The sequence below is a fragment of the Rhodamnia argentea genome, chromosome 11 (assembly GCF_020921035.1).
Source record: "Rhodamnia argentea isolate NSW1041297 chromosome 11, ASM2092103v1, whole genome shotgun sequence".
NCBI lineage: Eukaryota > Viridiplantae > Streptophyta > Magnoliopsida > Myrtales > Myrtaceae > Rhodamnia > Rhodamnia argentea.
The window spans coordinates 17256150-17277484 of NC_063160.1; the positions used below are offsets into that span (position 1 = coordinate 17256150).

The following is a 21335-nucleotide window of genomic DNA, read 5'->3' on the forward strand; positions in this document are numbered from 1 at the left end:
AAACTCGCAGAGTTACTCGGCGATGAATTAACTGCATATGTGAGGGATCAATTAGATTTCTCGAAGCACCAAGAACCAGTACATGTAAATGGAAACTACTCAGGCATTCACCTTCTTATTCCTGTTTACGATATATCGATGCATATCACTATAGATTTAGCTTACAGATCGAATTTCCCTTCTCTAGCATGAAGAAATTGTTCCTCGACCAAATGAATTGAGCTTCGAATCGCCACCGATGACCAAAGGGTTTCTGGTCTAAGAGTCTAGACACCAGCAGTAGTAATCAGACCTTGAGATGTCCAACAGTTCTTCGGGGCTCATCCTTTCTAGCTCGCTTTGCCTCCTCGACTCAAAATTGTTTACCAGCGGGTAGTCCTCTTTGATGTGAGCTTGAGATCTCATTCTCATGTAGAGCCTCATCGTTGCAACGCAATCATCATAAGGGTCTTGGATACCAATCTGAATGTCATAACTGTGCCCACCAAATTTTCATCCATCATTATGTTGGAAAATTTCACGAAGCAGAAGCGGAATAATAGATGAAATTGAGTGCTTAATTACCCAAGGTAGGCTTGTGTTAAATACTTGAGAGAGTTGCTCAGCTTGCTTGTTTTCATCAGTGGAGGATAGTCTGCAGTATCTCTGCACTCAGCCACGACAACATCTACGTTAGGGTGAATAACAAAGAACTAAACTTTTAGGAGCTTTCTAGGGAACAACTTTTTCACTAACTTACCTGATCAATGGATAATCTAGTTGCAGACATTTAAGATCATGGTCTAACCCGTGACCCACAAGAATCCTGGCTTTACTGCCTTTGGGACGAATCTTCCACATCGGCTCACCATTACAGAGGAATTCTTGAATTCTCTTTTGGACTTGCTTAAGTGGCATTGCCTCCTTCAAGTACTCTGGCCTTATTCCGGTTGTTTCATACCTGAAAGTCAGGCACTTTTTCAAGGTTCTCGTCGATGCTAAAAACACGGAAGCATCAACCACATGGACTATACCATATTGGAGAGTTTCACTCTATAGGAAGCAGGGTTTACTTGAGCTAAGTTGATGCAAGAATTCTTGATTATCGATAATCTCAAGCTTTTGTTAAATTTGGCTCACAATCCAATTCTTTAACGCAGGAAAGTACCTTAATTAGAAGACTCTCAAGAGCTTGCCCAATTGAAAATGTACCTGTAGTTGGTGACAGGAATGGGAGGTTTAACATAGGTGTGGAAGATGATGTTCTCATATTCATCGATGATGCAAATCCTAGCGCACAGGTCTAGCGACCCATCACTGCCACCTCCAACCATCTTGCAAGCTAGTGCGACCACTTGCGGCCCTCTAGTTCGACCGCTGTCGATGCTTAGTTTGTCGTGGATCCCCAAGTTAGCCAAGCGAGCCAGCAGTCCCTAAAACACACAAGACAATGAATAATCATAAGAAAACGTACAATTGTTTCCCCAGACCTGATGTAGAAAAAGAAATTTTCTTTCTAGATGACAAGGCTTTTGGGTTGAAGGTTATTACAGCATTAACGCTAGAGAATTGGCATCTTCCTTCATGCGCTCGACGAGAATTAGGGTTGTCCAGTATGGTCAGGCAGAATCTGCACCCCAGGATGCTGAATATGTTCTTGCATTCTTGTTTTGGCAGTGGCCCTAAAAATTAGAGGAGTACAAAATCATCAGGTATATGTATATGTATTTGATTCATGGTTAGTTCTTACACATACATAGAAGCTAGTGGATTTCATTAGCTGATAGCTTCTATTGAATCGAGAAATGGGTTTGATTGTAATGGTGTTACTGTATACTATCCAAGACGATGGAGGCATATGCAGTAGATATACATATTGCACCACATGAAGGAAAGGCTTAATTGGTTTTTGAGAGTACAAATAAAACAATATTATACCAATAAGATGCTCCCTGAGAGATTCGAAAGATCTGCAGTGCTTGTTGCAGATCCCACACATCGGCTCGTGGCCGGAGTGATGCGAAACTTTCATGTGCTCCACCAGGTGCTCCTTCCTGTTGAACTGTCTGAAGCATGCTGCACATTTGTTCCTGCTCAAACCAGAAAATATAGTCACAGAATTATATGGACATGAAAGCATTGCCTTATGTCTTAGCCTTACATGTATATATATGCTGTACAAACTGTCCTCATAACTCTAGTGAATTCTTGTACTTCATCTATGTTAAGCGATCAAATTCCTAGATATACATATCATCTTTACAAAGTAGATAAGTATATGATGGTTCCGTGCGGAGACGTGCATGCGTCTATGTCCTCATCTCATTTGCGTGTGCAAAAATGGTCAAGCATGCGCGCATGAGAGAGAGGGGGAGCAGAAAACCTTAAAGTTTCCGTAGACTCGCTTCGATGGTCCATGTTGTTGCTCTCGACTAGGCGTATGGCCGGTGAGGCAGAGAGAGAGAGAGAGAGAGAGATGCCACTTAATTATGATGAAGAGGCCTTGGGGAAGCAGAAGGGGGAGTGTGGAGGGTATTTATAGTAGGAGAACATGGAAACGGAAAAAGAATTGCTTCCAAGTTGGTCTTAACAGAGATGATTCCTTAAGGCCATCTAGCTTTGTCTGAACTCTCTCTCTCTCTTTGTGGCAGAGGGTCGTCCGGTTGACGTGGCGATGCAAAAGATTTGGACTGGAAGGGCGAGGTGAACATTGATGGAGTGCCGGTTACTTTCAGCACTTGGACAGATATGAGAGAATGAGAAGAGCATATATATTGCTCACTCGGGAATATCTTGGGGTTATCCCATATCGATTGTAGAAAAGTGGTCGGTTTATAAGTGTAAAAGAAAGTCTCATCTTTCGAGCTAGTTTTTGAGATGAGAGAAACTCAAGATCACCCCACACTCGAATATCGGAGACCAGTTTACAGGTTTGTTTTGATGAAAGTATATCTCTAGAATGGCTCACCTTATTGTCCAATCCTCAAGAATTACATTCTCTGTCAAAGATACCCATTGAAATGTCTTAGCCAATGGAGAGGAAACTAAGTACAGCCCAGTGAAACTTCTTTTTGACCTAGCCTCTTTACCAAAGATGGGATAAACTAGACAGAGTTTTCTTTCCAATAGAAGGCAAGAGATCTTGGCTTTTGTAAATGTGGAGATCACAAGTTGAGATCCACTTCAAGGAGAGATGACAACAGGCCGAGCACAAATTCATCGTCCCACATTAAACCGACAAGACATAACGGTCCGACTAATTCGGACAGGCAAAAGCTTGAGATAAGATAAACAAAAGTTTACGCAAAAGCCAACATACAGCGGATAAGGTTATCTCTTATAACCCCTTATGGTGTACAGCAACTTATCTTTTCTCTATCGCATTGTTTAGCAATTTCCAGTTTTAGATTCTTTGCTCGCATCACCGAAGACAAAATCTCAGTAAACTCATCGGATGGCAATGTCTTATAGACTCTACCGCAATAGGAAAATATATAGTGCAAAATGTGAGATTTTATTATACCACTATCAACTGTTCTAAAAACTTAAGTTATTGGAGGAAGTCATGATTTAAAATCTATTTACTCTAACATTCCTCCTCGCGCTTAGTCCGGTCATTTTGCCTAGTACTAAATATGGAAATAGTTCATTGGAAGGAGACAAATAAGGGTCTGAAAGAATTTGAACTCGTGATCTTCTGCTCTAATGCTTTGTGAGATTTTGAAGGGATCGGTGCAAACTGTTTTAAAAGTTTAAGCTATCATATGAAGGCCTGATTTAATCTTAAAATAACCTAACACGAAACATGATCTTTTTAATGAAGTCACCACGGCTATACTATAGTCTTTCATAGCTTAATTTTGATTAGTTAGACAGTAATTACACACCTTCATCAAACGTCGAAAAAGACTTTTTTGACTTTTGAAACATGGGGAATGTCAGCAAAGACTTCTTTTTGACTGGGGGTGGGTCTAGCTGGATTCTCTTGCTTTGAAGATACCCGCAAAGGACAAGTTATGCCAACGAGGAGGACATGGCCCAAAGTTTCAACCCCCCCAAAAAAAGGGGGGATCAAATTTGAAGAATCAATTTTTTTTCCCCTAAGGCATTCTGGTCCACAACCACGGCTCTGCTCTGCATGGCTCCATAGCCATCCATCACACCCACTAAGTTCTTCTTTTCTGGTCATTTCTTTAGGTTTCAAGATGTCAAACCTGCCCAAGGTAAATGGACAGCCTTTTTCTATGGTGTGCGGATAACCACAAGAACCCTTTTTCTTGAGCATGAGTATCCTTTTCATATCTACGCTAGTCAGCAACAGAATGCGCCGGGCGAGATAATAACTGACCTAGCTTCCTGCCGCACGGAGCTTTGCTTTTGGTGGCATGCATGACTCCAAGCAATGTTCCGTTCTGAAAAAAAAAAAAAAAGGTTTTTGAGCGTAGTTTAGAAAGTTAGAGACTTGCTTTGCCTAGATGGAAACTCGCGTTTATAGCCCCGGAACGAAATCGTTGGTTTGGTAAATTAGAGCTGTTCTGCAAAACCGAGGAGAGACGGGAGAGTATCGGATCTAAAACAAGTTACAAAGCAGCGATGCCCTAATTAATTTCTCACTATGGGCAATCATATGTCTCTCAAGATGTCGAGAGAACTGGCGGGTAAACAATCTAGTAATTGTTGAATGTGTTCAAGCACTCTCTGTCTTCCCATATGCATTTCATGAGCTGAGAGATTTATAGATATGTGCTTCTGTAACATGGTGTTGTCTCTCATAACTCCATAGCATCAGTGATAGAGCTCTCCAAGTAGTTGACCAAAGCGGATCTTATCGCAATTGGCGATGTCGGACATACACTTTTAGCCCATGAATGTGAGGTCGCGGTCCATACCCCTGCCTCTTTTTCCATCTCATTCTGCTTCTTCTTCATGCAGATGAGAGAGAGAGAGAGAGAGAGATTCTCCCGCACATTGTGCACTGCCTGGTTCTTTTCTTCGTATCCTTGAGGGGCCATGGAGATACGATGAGGCCATCATTTTTTGGTCCATCCCAAAAAAGCAGACATGTCTGTTAAAACCACATGAGAAGTCAAAGGGCAAAGAGAGACCGAACCTTTGAAAGATGAGAAACAACTAGATGCGTTTGGGACTCTCTTGGGGGAATGTTCATGCTATGTTTTTCCTTTATCCGAATTGACACCTTTGACGTTTTTTGAACAACCATGATGCCCCTTACTCGTCTCATCATTGTCGTTTGCACATCCTAATCCTACTTAAGAAAGAAGGTAATGTGATAATATTGTATAGATAATGTGATCCCACATTTGATTTCATTAAAGTTTTATTGATTACATTAACTAGAGTGATAATTGTTCTCGCCCAAGAGTCACGACACCCAAAAGTTATGATAATGTGGACGACGTTATCCGAAAGGGGGCGAAGGGGAGAATTTGAAAGGATTATCTAAGTCAAACCCTCTATCGTAAAGTGTGCATAGAAAGGACAATTGGTTAGAAGCACCCGTTTTCGATCATTCAACACTCCACGAATTCCGATTTGTCAATCGTGCTCATCAATGGCTGGAGGTAAGTAAAGATTCCTTACGTTTCCACATTCGGTTCCGATTATTCTTGATTTTGTTTGACAACATATAATCAGGACATTCAGCCTTTAGATTTTCTTACATTTGGTATCCGAGCAAGGTTGTTTCTCTGCCTTGATGAATTGTTGAATTATTGAGGGTTGATTTTCGTGGGTATTTATGGGTAAATCGGTATTTTGGGGTATTCTGGCCGGCAAAAATTTTTCTGCCGATTCCGGCCAAATTCCGGCGAATCAAGGCCAGAATTCGGATCGTTAGGGTCGCCTCATCATGGGGAACAAAAGCCCTGAGGTTTCTCAGCATTTTTCTGTTCGCCGGAGGTGAATTTGACGATGGAAGTTCGCGGTAGGGTTTTGCATTCTAGCCATTATCGCTCGATTCCAGGAAAAATTCTTTACCGTTTTGGTCGATTCTTGGACCTATGTGGTCGCATCAGAATTTTGTATAAAACCCACCAATTAATTCGGTTTATGGTGGGTTGTCAGAGTAGAATCGGCCGGTTGAATTCGCAGCGGATATAAGGAAAAACGGTGAATTTGGGCTGTAATGTGTGCGCGACCAAAACCGTCGCGAGCTGAGGAAGAAGATGGGGCGTGTGCATGACACGCGCCTGTTGAGGGCATCATCGCGCACGCGCCCAAGTTGGAGAACCTGCCTTCAACGATTTAAAAAAAAAATGAGGAATCATCATTATGGGGGAAGAGGGGAGTAGCCTGCGCTGCATTGGAAAACGTGGGGCACGCCCCACGTGCGGCAGAACTTCCCCTCACTTAAAAAAAAAAAAGAAAAAGAAGGAGTTATTTATTACGGTTCTGCCATTTGCCGAATAGTTTTACTATTTTGCCTCATAATTGAGCCAGATTTTACAGTTTTAACCCCAATTTAGTTTATTTACAATTTTTACCCATTCAGTCAATTTATAATTTAGTTCATGCCCACATAAATTTACAAATTTTCCCTTATATGCAGTAAAGTATATTTGCATGACATTAAATGTCTAGTGATCTGTATATTTTTTTTTATTAGTTAGAGTTTAGCTACAACAACTCTAATTAATTGAAATTATATATTAAAAGCCTCTAGATTACATATAGTTAAAACATCTACTTGTAATTAATTATATTAATTTAATGAATTTTATCCCACATAAATTTTTATTTTATTAATATGATTAATTAGGTTGAAATACCATATTATTTTTCTTAATTTCCCCACAAGGATTAGGAAAAAGGAATATAATATGATAGTTTCATCATACAGCTATTATAAATCTATTTAAATTAGAAAATTAGCTCACATATAGTTTTTGATGTTATTCAATTCATATTATATGGCATGTTTTGCATTGGTAAAACATGAATTAAGTGAATTTGCCTCAAATATTGTGACGTAAGCATGTTTATTTTATTTATTATGCAGTTTTATCACTTATGAATTTTTCTGAATTTAAGAATGATGTTCCCGTGCTGAATGGTGAAAACTACAAAATTTGGAAGGAGTTAATCTTTCTTCAATTGGGGTGCATGGACATTGACTATGCTATAAGGAAAGATGGACTACATGCTCCTACTGATACGAGCACCGCAACCGAGATAGCCCTTTATGAACATTGGGAACAATCTAATTGCCTTAGTGCGATGTTCATAAGGACAAAAATATCTCCAAGTATACGTAGTTTGATCTCTCAGCATAACAATGTTGAGGCTTTGTTGGATACCATTGGTGTGCAATTTGAGACTTTAGAAAGGGCGCATGCCATGACCTTGACTATGAAGTTTTCATCGTTGAAGCTCACGCGTGTTAGAAAGTGTGCGTGAGCACATTATGAAGATGAGGGACATAGTGGCTCAACTAAAGAATCTTGAGGTTGATATATCTAAATCCTTTCTTATGTACTACATCCTTAATACTCTTCCCCAATAGTATGCACCTTTTAAGATATTTTATAACACATATAAGGACAAGTGGTTAATTAATAAACTCATGACCATGTGTATTCAAGAGAAAGATAGGTTGCTTTTGGAATGGGAGATAGTGTTTATTTGACGACACAAGGACAATTTAAGAGACAAGGCAAGCAAAAAGGAAAGTGTAAAATACCTTCCGAAGCTAACATTAAGAATGAATTCAAATGCTTCTTCCGTAAAAGGATATGGCATATAAAAAAGGATTATCAGAAATTTAAGGCCTGGCTCGAGAAGAAATGTAATCTAACCTCATATATTTGTTATGAATCTAATATAATTTATGTGAGTCAAAACACTTGGTGGATTGATTCTAGATTTACAATCCATATTTTGAATTCCTTGCGGGGTTTTCAAAACCACAAGAAACCAATGAGAAGTGAACAATGCATCTACTTTGAAAATAAGATGCGTTCACATGTAAAAGCTATTGGGACATGCAAGTTAGTTCTCAGTAATGGCTTTGTTTTGAATTTGAAAATGACCTTTTATGTACCAAGTTTCTCTAGAAATTTGATTTTTGTTTCAAGATTATTACCATTTGGTTACTCCTTTAACTTTTCGGACTCGACCTTCATTTTGTCATAGAAATCTGAAATTGTTGGCAATGGTATTCTGTCCGATAGTCTTTTTCAAATTAATTTTCAAGACAATGCATTTTATAATACGATGCATGTTCACGATAACATTGGCATAAAACGATGTGTTGTGAATTAAGATTCCTCCATGTTGTGGCACTGGAGATTGGGACATATCTCCATAGATAGAATTAAACGATTAGTAAATGATGGAGTTAAATATGTTTTTTTTTCTAAAAAAAAAAAATTTGGGAGGGATTTTTTGGGGGGTTGGGGTTTTTTTTTAGGAAAATTTGGTTTTTTTTTAAAAATAAAAATTTTTTTTTTTTTGAACCACGAACTTTTATAGATGGAGTATTACTTTGGATTTTACTGATCATGATACTTGCATGGACTACATAAAAGGAAAGCATACTAACAAGTCAAAGAAAGGTGCCAAGAGGAGCTCAGAAATATTAGAAATCATACATACAAACATCCGTTATCCGGATATAGACTTATATGGTCAGAAGTATTTCATCACCTTCATAGATGATTATTCACATTTCATGTATCTCTACTTGCTTCATAATAAGCACGAAACCTTAAACGCCTTTAAGGTGTTTCAAGTTGAAGTAGAGAAACAATGTGGTAAGCAAATTAAGATAGTGAGATCAAACAGAGGTGGAGAATATTATAGTAGATACACCGAAGATGGACAAGCACCTAGTCCATTTGTGAAGTTTTTTCAAGAACATGGGATAGTTGCCCAATGCACCATGCCTAGGTCTCCGAATCAAAAAGATGTAGCAAAAAGAAGAAATCGAACTTTATTGAACATGGTGTGGAGTATGCTTACCAACTCCTAACTTCTTAAGTCCTTATGGACTGAAACTCTTAAGACGACAGTGTACATATTAAACAGAGTACCGACTAAAGCTGTCCCAAAGACGCCTTTTGAGTTATTCAAAGGTTGTAAACCGACTAAAGCACCCGTTTTCAATCGTTCAACGCTCCGCAAATTTCGATTTGTCAATCATCTTCATCAATGGCTGGAGGTAAGTAAAAATTTCTTACGTTTCCGCATTTGATTTTGATTATACGTGATTTTGTTTGATAACATATAATCGGAACATTTAGTCTTTAGATTTTCTTACGGGTAATGCTGAAAGGCAATAGAAATTTGGAATTGAAAAGGGAAATAATTTGTTTTCTCAATTACGATTATCAAAATCAATATAATGTCAAAAGTTGCTTTTCACTAGGAGTCTTAAACACCATTTTATACGATGTTAACCCTAATTAAAATAGGAAACACAAAATTACGAAAACGCCATTGGCATTACAAAAAATGCCTAAAAACCCATCAAAACGACTCCGAAATGCAAAAAAAAAAAAAAAAAAACGTCGTTTATGATAAAGCCGCGTGTTTTGATCGGGGATTCGTTTCCATGCAGCTAACCAAATTTCAGCCAATTCCAAGTTGTCCAACTCTAAGTGCATTAGAAGGCTTGTGAATGAGGGCGGTTTTCACTCTTAGGGCAAGAAAAGGAATTTGACAGCTTCCTGGCATATACTGTACTCAAAGTTAGACTTATACACACGATGGATCTCGACTAGGTTCCTAAGTTATGAAGAAGTAACCCTTGTTGGTCATGCTTGTGTCATGCATCGAATTCTCTCAGCATCGATTCTCTCATACTCACGTACCCTTGTGAGTAGAGCTTTGCGGTGTTGGGGTAACGAATGAGTGATGCAAAAGGGAAGATACAACTTGTTCGTAGGAGTGACATTAGGGTGTTTCTACTAGGAGTTCTCGGTTAGAATGACTATAGCTTTGAAGAATTCTAAACGTAGGGTTGGCCTTCCATGCACAAACTAATTGAGAAGCGATGACGTTTTCTTGTGAGGCCATGGTAGGCCGAAATCAGTGGTTGTGCCCAAGTGTTCTTCATGTCTCATTCAAGGGACTAAATGCTTGAGCTAAGCTAGCGTGGCACAATCCAATACGTAAATTTGATTCGTTGTACTGTTCATAAGAACAAGAACCTTAGAAGGAAGGCCGACGTGGTGTTCTCGGCTCATCAGGCGCTGCACGGGCTGTCTTGCAGCCAAAGATCTATTGACCCTTGACACTTGCCCCTTACTTGATTCGCACATCTTCCTTTTAGCATTGACTACCAGCCAATTGGCTACTTCATTGGCTTGTCCTGGAACCATGCTCCTTTTCAACAAGCATGGGCTGCTTCTATCTTTCCTTCTCTGGATAAACCCATGCCCAGTCTTTCCAGAAAAAGCCCAATTTGTGTATGGGACTATATGAGTTTTCGCATCACCTGCTCTTGGACTAATAGGCATAGCTCTAATATTCAAGGCTTCTTCTACTACCAAGTTCATTTTACAATCATGTTACCAGTCATTCCTTTTTTACCAACATCAATAGAAGTTTCAAAATCTACCAACTACGAAAACTCGTTCCAGATTATCCCTTCAATGGATCCTAGACTCGTCCGCGATCAATACTAGGCACAGTTCCATTTACATAGATAGGTGCATCAATGAAATGGAAACTGGTGGATTCCTAAAACTACACATCAACAACAGTTGCCCAAAACACAAATCCAAAACGAAAAGGGAGGGAGGCCCAACACATGAGCCCCCCCACAAAGGTTGAATTGCAGCACTTCATCGTCTCATCGGTGCACCAGAGCTCGACCAGCCACGATTTTTGCCTATGTACAGATAGAATCATGTGGATATTGACTCACGAAAACAGGGAGTCGAGAGACAGCTAATGAGAACAAAATGAATCGACCCTTCATCGCCTGGTCAGTGGAGCAGTTGACGTTGATGCTTGACTAAAACTATTTTTTGTCTTGACATGTTTCAACAACCGCATACATTTTTTTTTTTTTTTATCCCCCTTCATATATCAAATTATTCACGTAACAAATGAAACAAACTTCATAAGTTGCGGCATCGCTTTCTTAGATTGGGCTTCGACGTCAATTATGCAATTGCTTCGCCTGAATTTCCTTTGGGAAACAGCAACCAAATCCATGTTGAATAGCTCAGTTCACCAAAAAAACTTGCAAGTGCCAATGACCTTTTAGTAGTTTTTCGTGGTTGCTAAGTATATACCCCGCGACTGTATGTGGCGCTAGAAACGTCAGGAAAGCATTTGATCTTTGTCCTGGGGTTGTTCCTACATGAGACAAATCAAATGATCGATTCCCCTCCTCCACTTTGGTAGCAGGATATAGAATTTGAATAAATGGAAACGACCAACCCAAATGATTGATTTGGTGGAGCTAGGCCTAGCTAATTTTGCCAGATACGGTGTGGACAAGGCTATGTGGTGGAGCTAGGCCCAGCTAAAGTAATTATTTACCAGATTAATCTGTTGAAGATCCCTTGATGATGATGTAGTAAAGTAAGACTACATATTGACTGCATTTTTCCTCGTTAACCATGTCTAATTGCTAGATGGAAGATAAAAGCCCCTTGCCCATTTCCTGTCGTATATAAGCACATAACCAAGAACCTTTTGGAGTGTGGTTCCCTACTTCCCATCGATAGGAAAGCGCCCTATGGATGTCATATGAGCTTTTATAGTTTGAGTCTGTAGTTTATTGGTAATTTGAGCTTAAGCTCGTGAATAGCTCCTATTATATGCAATTGCTTTCTCTTATAATTGAGAGTTATAATCATAAAGAGATGGGAGATGCTAATTATAGTGAAATCTCTTGTTGAATGTAACCCTAGTTAATGGGTGAAATAAGGATAAAATCTCGTGTCTTGATTTATTTTTCTCACTTTTACTATTTACTTCGTTGTGCTTTGTGCGCCTAATCCTAACAAAGCCTTCCCAATAAATGAAAGATAATGCACTCTGTATCTATTAATGGTGGGCAAGGCTATTTTCTGGGAGGCAAGGGGTCACAACAACAAGACTATTTCTCCGTCGTATCCATGCGATTGGTCGCTGAAGTTTCTTCTAAGTCGCTTAATCAAGCCGTTGACATTACTGTCTTCGAATCTTCACACTCCTCATTTGCCTCGCGTGCGCTAAGGTCGAGCTAACCAACTTGGCGATGCACATTCAAGAGAGCATGCCGGTAATCCGACGTGCAAGCAAACCAGTACATTGAGCTTATGGTAAACGCGTTGAGGTGCAAGTAAAACGTTATGTGGATTGAATGCGTCACTTTCGGCTCTTGGGTGCTTTATGGACAAAGAGAATAAAGGGTTGGTACTGGCCAGGCCAACCCGGACCAACTTTTTTTTTATGATCCGGGGAACCCCCGGACGGCCGGCAGCCGGGGGGTAAACCGGGGCAAACTGCTAGCCACCACGTGCCACCGGATAAGTCACCCGGATTCAACACTACCTTTTGAGAAAGAGTGCTCCTCCAATTCAAGATGGTGGTCGGACCAACTTTGATGCTCCTCCAATTCAAGATTTCAGAAAAATCTCATATCTGACACCAGATCATATACCTTTGTGAGTCATGTGACCAACGCATTCATGGGTTTTCTCTTGATTATAATTTGGATTTGGACTTGATCAAGGGTCCTCTTTTGATCAGCTCATTTAAGAGAAAGGGGGGGTTGTTTTACAGAAGCTAGGTGCACCATGAGAATATGCTGTGGTTGTGATGGTGCTCGATGACCCACCATCCACAATCATTCGATCTTTGCCCTCATCTTGTCCCACGAGCATCCTTAGATTCTTCCCCCCAGACTCTTCGTTATTTCATTCAAGACCGAAAGATAGCCTCTAATCATGTCGTGCGCAATCATTTTTAGGGGAGCATAAAAGGTGGAAATGATTTGGTTAATCGTCGGGGTTTTCCTTTATCCAACGTTAGGTAGTGTTCCGGGGGAGGAAAGTTTGACCTTTTGCTTTTCCATCATTGCCGATGGAGACTTTTAGAGTGCTCGGCTAATCTATCTAATCTATGGAGTTTATCATTCTACAAGTAGTCATACGACCTAAATTATAGGCCGAGTAGCTTATCTCTCGATTCTCTAGAGGCGTAAGTCGACATGGATGATTTAGATACCGTTAAGAGTACCTAGCCGAGCTTGTTCCTGAAACCCGGTGCATTGTCCGCCAATCACACACATGAATATGCTACTAATCAAATAAATGGAATGATCCATGCCACCCATTCAATAATTGCATACTTGTAACCGGGTGATTAATCGATTCCAAAAGATTGAAAAATAAAACTTGTCTTCACAGAACTTTCGACTGACATTAGGTTTCTTAAGCAATAGGGTCGCCAACCGAGTTCTTAAATCATTTTTCAAAGCACTTATCGCCATATTTTATCTATCAATGCACAAATCCAAAAGCACTAAAGTTGACACATCATACCGCTCCTCTAAGAATAAAATTGTGAGGCCCACTAGTCTGACCCGTCCTTCATCTTTTACTCCCTTTTGTTAAAGGCAATTCACAGGATGTGCATTTTGGGCCCACTTACTATTTCTACTTTTAAGGCCTATGAGAGATTTCGGAGAAGTGGGCCCGATAAATGACAGACTATATAAGTGAACATTTAAATAATATATACACATGCTGACTTGTCGGTGGCGTATCCCTGCTTCAAAGACACTGTGCGAGAAAGAAATCAAAATCTAAATATGAATGTTGTCACCTTGTAAAGATATCATTACCGCTACAACCTCCATGACATATGCCAATAAGTTTCATCTATGTTATGAGCGACAATGCATTACATATCTTTCTTCGCTGCCTAATCTTATACGAGCTGTACTTGTTCTGTTCTAAACTATACAGCAATACGCTCAACTATGCTGTACATCAGAATAGTTCGAAATGGGTGATATTTGACATGCGTTTCATAGGAAACGACAATCGATGTTGCTTTGATCTTATGCCTGGTTCTGGTTTTCGAGCAATTCACCTAGACAAGCAATGTCCTTTTGGCCGTCTCAACCGATCGCCTCTTTTTCATAACTTACTGAAAAGAAAAAAAAAAGGTCAACTGTCAATTCTTTGAAGAGCCGTTAATTGCGCGAACTTTGTCATAATTCATAGCAAAGACAAGAATTACTTGCTTGTTACCAGCTCCACAGAGAAGAGAGAGAGAGAGAGAGAGAGAAAGAAGGTAGGAGAGGAGTCACCTTCCTTATGGCTTCAACCTCAGACATTCCAACGCGCTGCAACCCCACACCTGCACATTGACTTACCTGTATTGACATGTCTCCTCCCATTATCCTGCTCCCCATTTTCCCAATTTTGCCCTTACCGTTATGAGAAAGCCAGAGGGTTTCTTTCCTCTGTCTTCTCATTGCTCTGTCTCTGAACTGAAGAGGCTATAAAGTATGGAAGTCCTCACCCTGTTTCTCTACTTCCATCTTTCTGCCTGCTGCTGAAGATTCCTCAACTGGGTCTCTCCCTACTGGTCATTATACCACTTTAAGGTATGTCTCCCCTGCTCCTGCATTCTCTGTTCCAGTTCATAGATTGCTTTCTGATTGAACAATTTGCCAATCGGCTCGAAGTTGCATCCATGAAGTCGTGTGACTTGCTTCTGTCATGTTGTTTGTTGTTCTTTGCAATTTGATTGCAGAGTTCGACGTCCTATTGCGATGTCTCTGCTCATTCTTGTGATGTTCTGGAACTGTGAGTTCTGCAGAGTCAAAGTTTCGTGTGAAGCACTGAAATAACATTGTCTCTCGACACCTCACATAATGGATGGATGGCACCGTTATAACTTATAAGTAGGCTTCACCTTTCCGTGCCCTCTTCTACTTTAGAGGATATTATGATTGCCTATACTTTCTCCTTTTGGATCATGAATCGCTATCGAGCAATTAGTCCCGGCATCTAGTTTGTCGGCATTGGGTGCATGATCATGTTTTAATAAGAAAATGGATGTGACATTTTTCAGTGAAATGCCTGGACTAGTCATGTATGAATCAATGGGAGATTACAGAATTGATGATTCTGGTGGAGATCAGTCATTCTTCAAGGAGAACTCCGCCCAACAATTTTCTCCGAGAAGTCCACTGAGTCCGCACACCCCTAGTCCTCATAGCGATTCCGATGATCTAGCCCTGGATGGTGTGGTGGACACCTCGATCGAGCAACTTTATTACAATGTATGTGAGATGCAGAGCTCCGATCGGTCCCCCTCAGGGCCCAGCTTTCTGTCGTACGGAGAGGAGTCTCGGATTGATTCAGAGCTCTGTCATCTCGTCGGTGATTTCAGAGCATTAGAAATTATGAAAGAGGTCGTGACCGAGAAGAAAGAAGAGGGTGACCGAAGCAATTCTAGTGGCAGTGACTCCGCTCCAATCAATGGGAGTGAGTTCACCAAGAACCCAAAAGGAACCCCGAAGCAGAAACCACTGAAATGCGCCACGAAGAGACACGCTTCTGAGGGGAAACCTCCAAGAGGCAAGATTAGCCAGAAAAGTACTAGAAAACCAAATCCCACTTCCTTCGCGACGAAGCAACGAAATCTTGCTGCAATTGCAGCAAGATCCCAACAAGGAGTCGGTGATTCCACTGATACAGGACTAGATAGCCCTGACCTTGGACCTTTCTTGCTGAAACAGGCAAAAGACATGATGTGTGCAGGAGAAAATCCACAGAGAGCCCTGGAAGTGGCTCTTCGAGCAATGAAGTCGTACGAAAAATGTTCGAACGGGAAATCCGATCTAGATTTTGTCATGTGCTTGCATGTTTTGGCAGGAATATACTGCAACTTAAGTCAGTTTTGTGAAGCAATTCCCATTCTTGAACGCTCGATTGAAATACCGGTATTGGAGGAAGGCGAATCACATGCACTTGCAAAATTCGCTGGGTGTATGCAGTTGGGTGACACTTACGCAATGCTGGGACAGATCGAGAACTCAATCTTGTGTTACACTGCAGGTTTGGAGATACAGAAGCAAGTTTTAGGCGAAACCGACCCGCGAGTGGGCGAGACATGTAGGTACCTGGCTGAGGCTCATGTTCAGGCATTGCAGTTTGATGAGGCTGAGAAACTTTGCCAAATGGCTCTTGACCTCCACAGGGAAAATGGGTCACCTGCTGCTTCTCTTGAGGAAGCAGCCGACCGGAAACTCATGGGACTAATTTGCGATTCGAAAGGAGATTATGAATCTGCCCTCGAGCAATATGTCCTAGCAAGCATGGCCATGGCTTCCAAGGGCCAGGAAACAGAAGTGGCTCTGATAGATTGTGGCATAGGAGATGCATATTTATCTTTGGCTCGGTATGATGAGGCGATATTTGCATATCAGAAGGCACTTGCGGTGTTCAAGTTGACCAAAGGGGAGAATCATCCATCAGTGGCTTCAGTTTTCGTCCGATTAGCTGACTTGTACAACAAGATAGGGAAGCTTAGGGAGTCCAAATCTTATTGCGAGAACGCGCTGAAAATTTACCTGAAACCCAATCCCGGGATACCCTTGGATGAGATAGCAAATGGGTTGATCGATGTGTCTGCCATCCATCAATCCATGAATGAATTGGAGCGGGCGCTGAAGTTACTCAGGAAGGCTTTGAGAATATATGGGAATGCCCCAGGAAAGCAGAGTACAGTTGCAGGAATAGAGGCCCAGATGGGAGTCATGTACTACATGATGGGGAACTATTCTGATTCCTACAACACCCTGAAGGCAGCCGTTTCAAAGTTCCGTGCCAGCGGTGAGAAAAAATCCGCTCTGTTTGGAATTTCTGTGAACCAACTTGGCCTCGCCTGCGTCCAGTGCTATGCCCTAAATGAGGCCGCGGAATTGTTCGAAGAAGCGAGGGATATCATGGAGAAGGAATACGGGCCCTATCACCCAGATACCTTAGGTGTCTACAGCAATTTAGCCGGCACGTACGACGCGATGGGCAGGTACAAATTATTTACGTTTCCTACTGTTAATTACTAGCAGAGTAAGGTCACTTTCCCATACTTTGCATCATATATGTAATTTTATTCTTTCTATTATGGTTGGTCTTAGTTATCTTGAGTTCTTCCTTCTTTAGTTGATAATTTTGTGCCTTGTGAAGTGGAAGCTCGGATTTCAACACTTTGGCAGGACAATTTTAATAGAATTTCATCACCAGAGCTGACAGTAACACCAAGCTTCAAAGCAGTTTTTATTTATGAATGGAAGTAACTAAGTACTATATGCTCGTAGCTTACCGATTCCGATGATTCTTTAACATGAAGCAAAGAGTGTTCATTTCGTTCTCCCTTTAGCTTTATGTCATTTCATTCGCTTTCCTTATGCCACATATAAGGTCGGACGACGCAATCCAGATTTTGGAGTATGTTGTGGGAATGAGGGAAGAGAAACTCGGAACGGCAAACCCTGATGTGGAAGATGAAAGGCAGAGGTTATCTGAGCTTCTGAAAGCAGCAGGCAAGGTCAGGAACAGGAAATCCAGGCGATTAGAAACCTTACTCGACGCCAGTACCGACACCATAAAAGAAGATGGAATCAGAGTACTATAACAGTTGAGTGTTCGAATATGACTGCGTGTATCATATAGTTTACGGAGGATTAGGTGGACGGTTCCTTTGTGAGGTCCGTGCTGGCGAAATTGGATGAATAAACGGCACAGCAGCAAACTATTCCGGTTTTACCTGTGGATATTGGATTTTTAGTGTGCTTTAAACATTAATGTACATGATGTCTGGGGAGCTAAGTCAAGTCCACGTCATTGACTCATTCCTATTTGTATATGAGAAGTGTGGATTGAAGAGTGGTAATGCATCATTTTCTCTTCTTGCTACACCAAACTGTTAGCAGCAACTTCACTAAGTTTCTACTCTAAGCAAACCAACTGTCAAGTGGCTCTACACTAGATTTCTTATTCCTGGCCTATGTTCCTAAAGCTTACGATTTTCATTCATAGCAAGAGTAAAAATCTATGTACCTGGTGGATTATGTTTTAACCATCATTCTGCTCAGAGGGCAATTACCTGAGCTTTTAGACCTTAAAGCTGAGGAACATCATATCAAAACAGACTGTTTTTGGCAGCTTGAAAGGCGATAATATACTCAGATGCATGTGCGATGGCGGACGAGCTGTAATGGAGTTCCACTCAAAGACTTTAATCAGCAATGCCGATATGTAGTAATTGACTTGACTAGCACTACAATCCAGAGCTTGAAGGGAAATTCTAGTATTCCGTCACCCAAAAGATGGAATATTGCTCTGTGTTGGTACAATGGAAAGAGCACTGGTAAATTTCGAAACAGTTGAGACAATAAGAGTAAGTACCAGAAAAAAATAGTGCCCCGCCTCTTCCGATAGAGGTTTCCGAAGAGTTCCTACAAGAATTATGAAGACATCAGGTAATATGAAAATCTCAGTTGGCTTCAAAATCTCTCAGAGAGACCGTGTTTGTTTCTAGTGACATGCTCGAGACATCGACCAATTTTTCCACATGTTCAGTGGCAGCATCAAGAAATAAGATAACATCACTCAATGCTGATTTTAGTTTTCTCACATAAGCACTAACAGAGATAGCATGTCTTTGCACATTCAATCCCCTTCAGAGTGCTTTCAAATGTATTTGGAATATCCGTTATGTGCGGAAAGAGGAGAACCGACGTTACAGGCCACCGCTAAGAACTCGTGGATAAGATGTCGTAGGAATTGGTCACTCAGACTCCATATGCTTGCCACTCAAAGACCTGTTGCAGCAAACATGACAGCCATTAGACTTTTAATGGACTATCTATGTCGTCCATCTCTCTGGGCTTACGAAGTATTTGACTGCAACAAATCAAAGGTAGTGGCTTCTGAACTGTTTCGTTGGCATACATTCATGAGATTTCAGGGAAGATAAACCCAAATAATTATGCTGTTCTAAATCCAATAACTACGTTGTGACCTCACGGAATACATGATTAAACACAAATAAACTTCACATATAAGCATCTCTGAGGAATAACTACATTCCAACTCTAGCATGTCATATCCAAAAGTAAAATACTGCTGGGATGTATCCTGTATGGTAACTCCTAATATACTAAAGCTGGTTCTCCACCCACTTGTGGTCATGGATTCTTTGAAGCATGACAAGACTTCCTAATTGGAACTGCAGGGTAAGAGAAAGAGCCACCGAGTATTCGGCTCGCGACCCATTTGTTGGCCGCCTCCGAGTAGTGTATGCCATCCCAACTTATGTGCTTCGATGGATCCTCACATGGATTTCCGTACACGGTTCCATTTACTATAGCTTTCTTGCCACAATCAATATGGTAGCCATAGTAACTGCCGCAGCAGAAGCTAGACGGATCAACGAAACCTGCACCACATTGCCGCAAACATCTGATTTGGATCACAAGTTGCATTTCACTGAACTAATGCCGGGACAGCCTCAAAGACCATCCGAACTTTATTCCTATTCAATAGGCAAGAGAAAAGAAGAGTGCAATTACCTTGATCCTTTGCTTCACTAATCAAAGAATATTTCGCTGAATACACATCAACGTATGTGAACACAGCCGCCGAAAGCTGTGCTCTTAGCTGTAGAATCCTGTCCTTGAGCTGCTTGTTGAAGTCTTGAGCCACCTCATTTTGAGGCCTTACACATCCATTCTGATCCAGACTAGAGTTGTCATATATGATAGAGTACGGCAAGCACCCGATGGGACCGGTGTTATGTACCCAGAACACTCTGGCCCCTTCCTCATAGAGTTGCTGTGACATAAAGCTAAGTGTCAGAATTTTAAAAACTTCCGGTATTTATTGAGCGAGTCTGTCGCTTACACGCACTGCCTGAGAGAACTGGCTCAAAATATCAGGAATGGAGGCTATGACTTGCTCCACCGCCGAATGTTGAAAGCCGTATGCAAGATCATTCTGTCCTATGTCGAAAGTGTAAAGAGCCTTCGAGAAGTCGTGAGGCCTGGGCATTCTGTAACCGAATGCCGAGGTCTTCTCTGCTGTCCAAATTCCAATTCAGAGTCACTATTAATAATATTACAGAGCCAAACCGACATGTGGTCTCGCGTAAGCCGAACTATATGCAGAGAGGTCTACGACAGAAACTCACTGGACACATTGAGCCGATTATAAATGTCAGTGACGCGAGATTTGAACCTCATGAACTGCGATATTTGGATGCCAAGATGGAACGGACTGTAGCCACCAGGCCGAATGGATGAGCCGCCAGTCGCAAAGTTTGCACCGTGTCTAAAATTTGTTTCGATCGAGTCTAGATACGCACTCAGATATGGCAATTTAAGATCTTCAGCTGCACAAAACAGTATCACCGGACGTAGAGTTCGAATGCAGAAGGTAAGAAAGATTTTTTATAGGAGTAATTCCGAATTATCAACCACAAGCTCAGGACGTGAAATGGCGGCTTTTGATTATACACCTCTGTAGCATATTAAAGAAGTGGTAACTGAATGTAAGGCAGGGCCGATTTGGATAAAAGATCAAATGACCGACAAGACTTCATCAATCGTTGGACTGCCAAGAGTCTGGTCTGGTAAAACTAACAGTTAAAAAAGAAAAGGACGGAAAGGATCCGGAAGGATGCACCATAGAACTAACCGGTCTACGTTCACCATTTTTGCCGACTCACCGATGAAATCGATGATGAGGCGGCCATCGCAGAACCTCCCGGAAGGATGTCCGAAGAAGGTCTCGCCGTTGGGCGCAGCGACCTCGGAAAGCGCGGCGGATATCGCTCCGGTGTCCGAGTTCGAGTCCCCGAAGTTGAAAATCGCCGAGAACCCGCATCCCGTCGGTCCGCCGCCGCCGAGAGCACCTAGCAGCTGGATCAGCACTAAGCAGAGGAAAGGAAGTGTGACTGAAGAGTACATATCGGACGGCGAGTCACGAGGGAAGGAGAAGCTCGACAATGGCACTTGCTTTTGGTATACAGAGAGAGGCTGGGAGTGCAACGACGTGGAGGAAAATGAAGATGACGATAATGATGTTTGACAGTTGGACAGTCTTCCGTACATCGCCGAGCGGTGGCTGGCTCATGCAGTACTGTGCAGCCAAAACACAACAAATAAATAAATAACAAGGGATGCAACCGAAATTGCCGTGGCATACTTTTGCACTAAAATATGAAAAAAAAAAAAAAAAAAAAGAGGCTTCTAGTGTCCTTATTTTTTCAAATAAAAGCCTAAAGTGAATCTTGTTTCAAATAAGGACGACTCTCGCCCTCACCCGACGCCTGCCTAGGCGAGGCCCGGCTACAATTCTTCGTGGGCGATGAAAGGG

The 21335-nt window shown here is 41.4% G+C and overlaps 3 protein-coding genes across 5 annotated transcripts; 1 reads left to right on the plus strand and 2 right to left on the minus strand.

Moving 5' to 3' along the window:
• Positions 1 to 62: 62 nt before the first annotated feature.
• On the minus strand, positions 63 to 2474 carry LOC115751164 (RNA exonuclease 4). The gene is made up of 7 exons (XM_048272441.1): positions 2363 to 2474; positions 1918 to 2069; positions 1531 to 1661; positions 1192 to 1412; positions 740 to 940; positions 565 to 645; positions 63 to 475 (listed from the first exon to the last, which is right to left on the minus strand). The coding sequence occupies exons 1-7, from the start codon at positions 2395 to 2397 to the stop codon at positions 259 to 261; spliced, it is 1038 nt and encodes a 345-aa protein (XP_048128398.1). The 5' UTR covers positions 2398 to 2474; the 3' UTR covers positions 63 to 258.
• Positions 2475 to 14229: 11755 nt separating this feature from the next.
• LOC115751119 (protein KINESIN LIGHT CHAIN-RELATED 2) lies at positions 14230 to 17870 on the plus strand. The gene is made up of 3 exons (XM_030688844.2): positions 14230 to 14554; positions 15025 to 16986; positions 17379 to 17870. Exons 2-3 carry the CDS (start codon positions 15029 to 15031, stop codon positions 17590 to 17592), a joined length of 2172 nt encoding a protein of 723 aa, XP_030544704.2. The 5' UTR covers positions 14230 to 14554; positions 15025 to 15028; the 3' UTR covers positions 17593 to 17870.
• A 1048-nt stretch (positions 17871 to 18918) lies between these two features.
• On the minus strand, positions 18919 to 21013 carry LOC115751180 (GDSL esterase/lipase At3g27950). Of its 3 annotated transcripts, none has more exons than XM_030688938.2 (5): positions 20686 to 21013; positions 20149 to 20349; positions 19863 to 20038; positions 19532 to 19793; positions 18919 to 19398 (listed from the first exon to the last, which is right to left on the minus strand). In XM_030688938.2, the coding sequence occupies exons 1-5, from the start codon at positions 20924 to 20926 to the stop codon at positions 19148 to 19150; spliced, it is 1131 nt and encodes a 376-aa protein (XP_030544798.2). In that variant the 5' UTR covers positions 20927 to 21013; the 3' UTR covers positions 18919 to 19147. The 3 variants fall into 3 exon arrangements, with proteins under 3 accessions (XP_030544798.2, XP_030544800.2, XP_030544801.1); XM_030688940.2 differs by having other exon boundaries at positions 19863 to 20035; positions 20686 to 21012; XM_030688941.2 differs by having other exon boundaries at positions 19176 to 19421.
• Between the last annotated feature and the right edge of the window lie 322 nt (positions 21014 to 21335).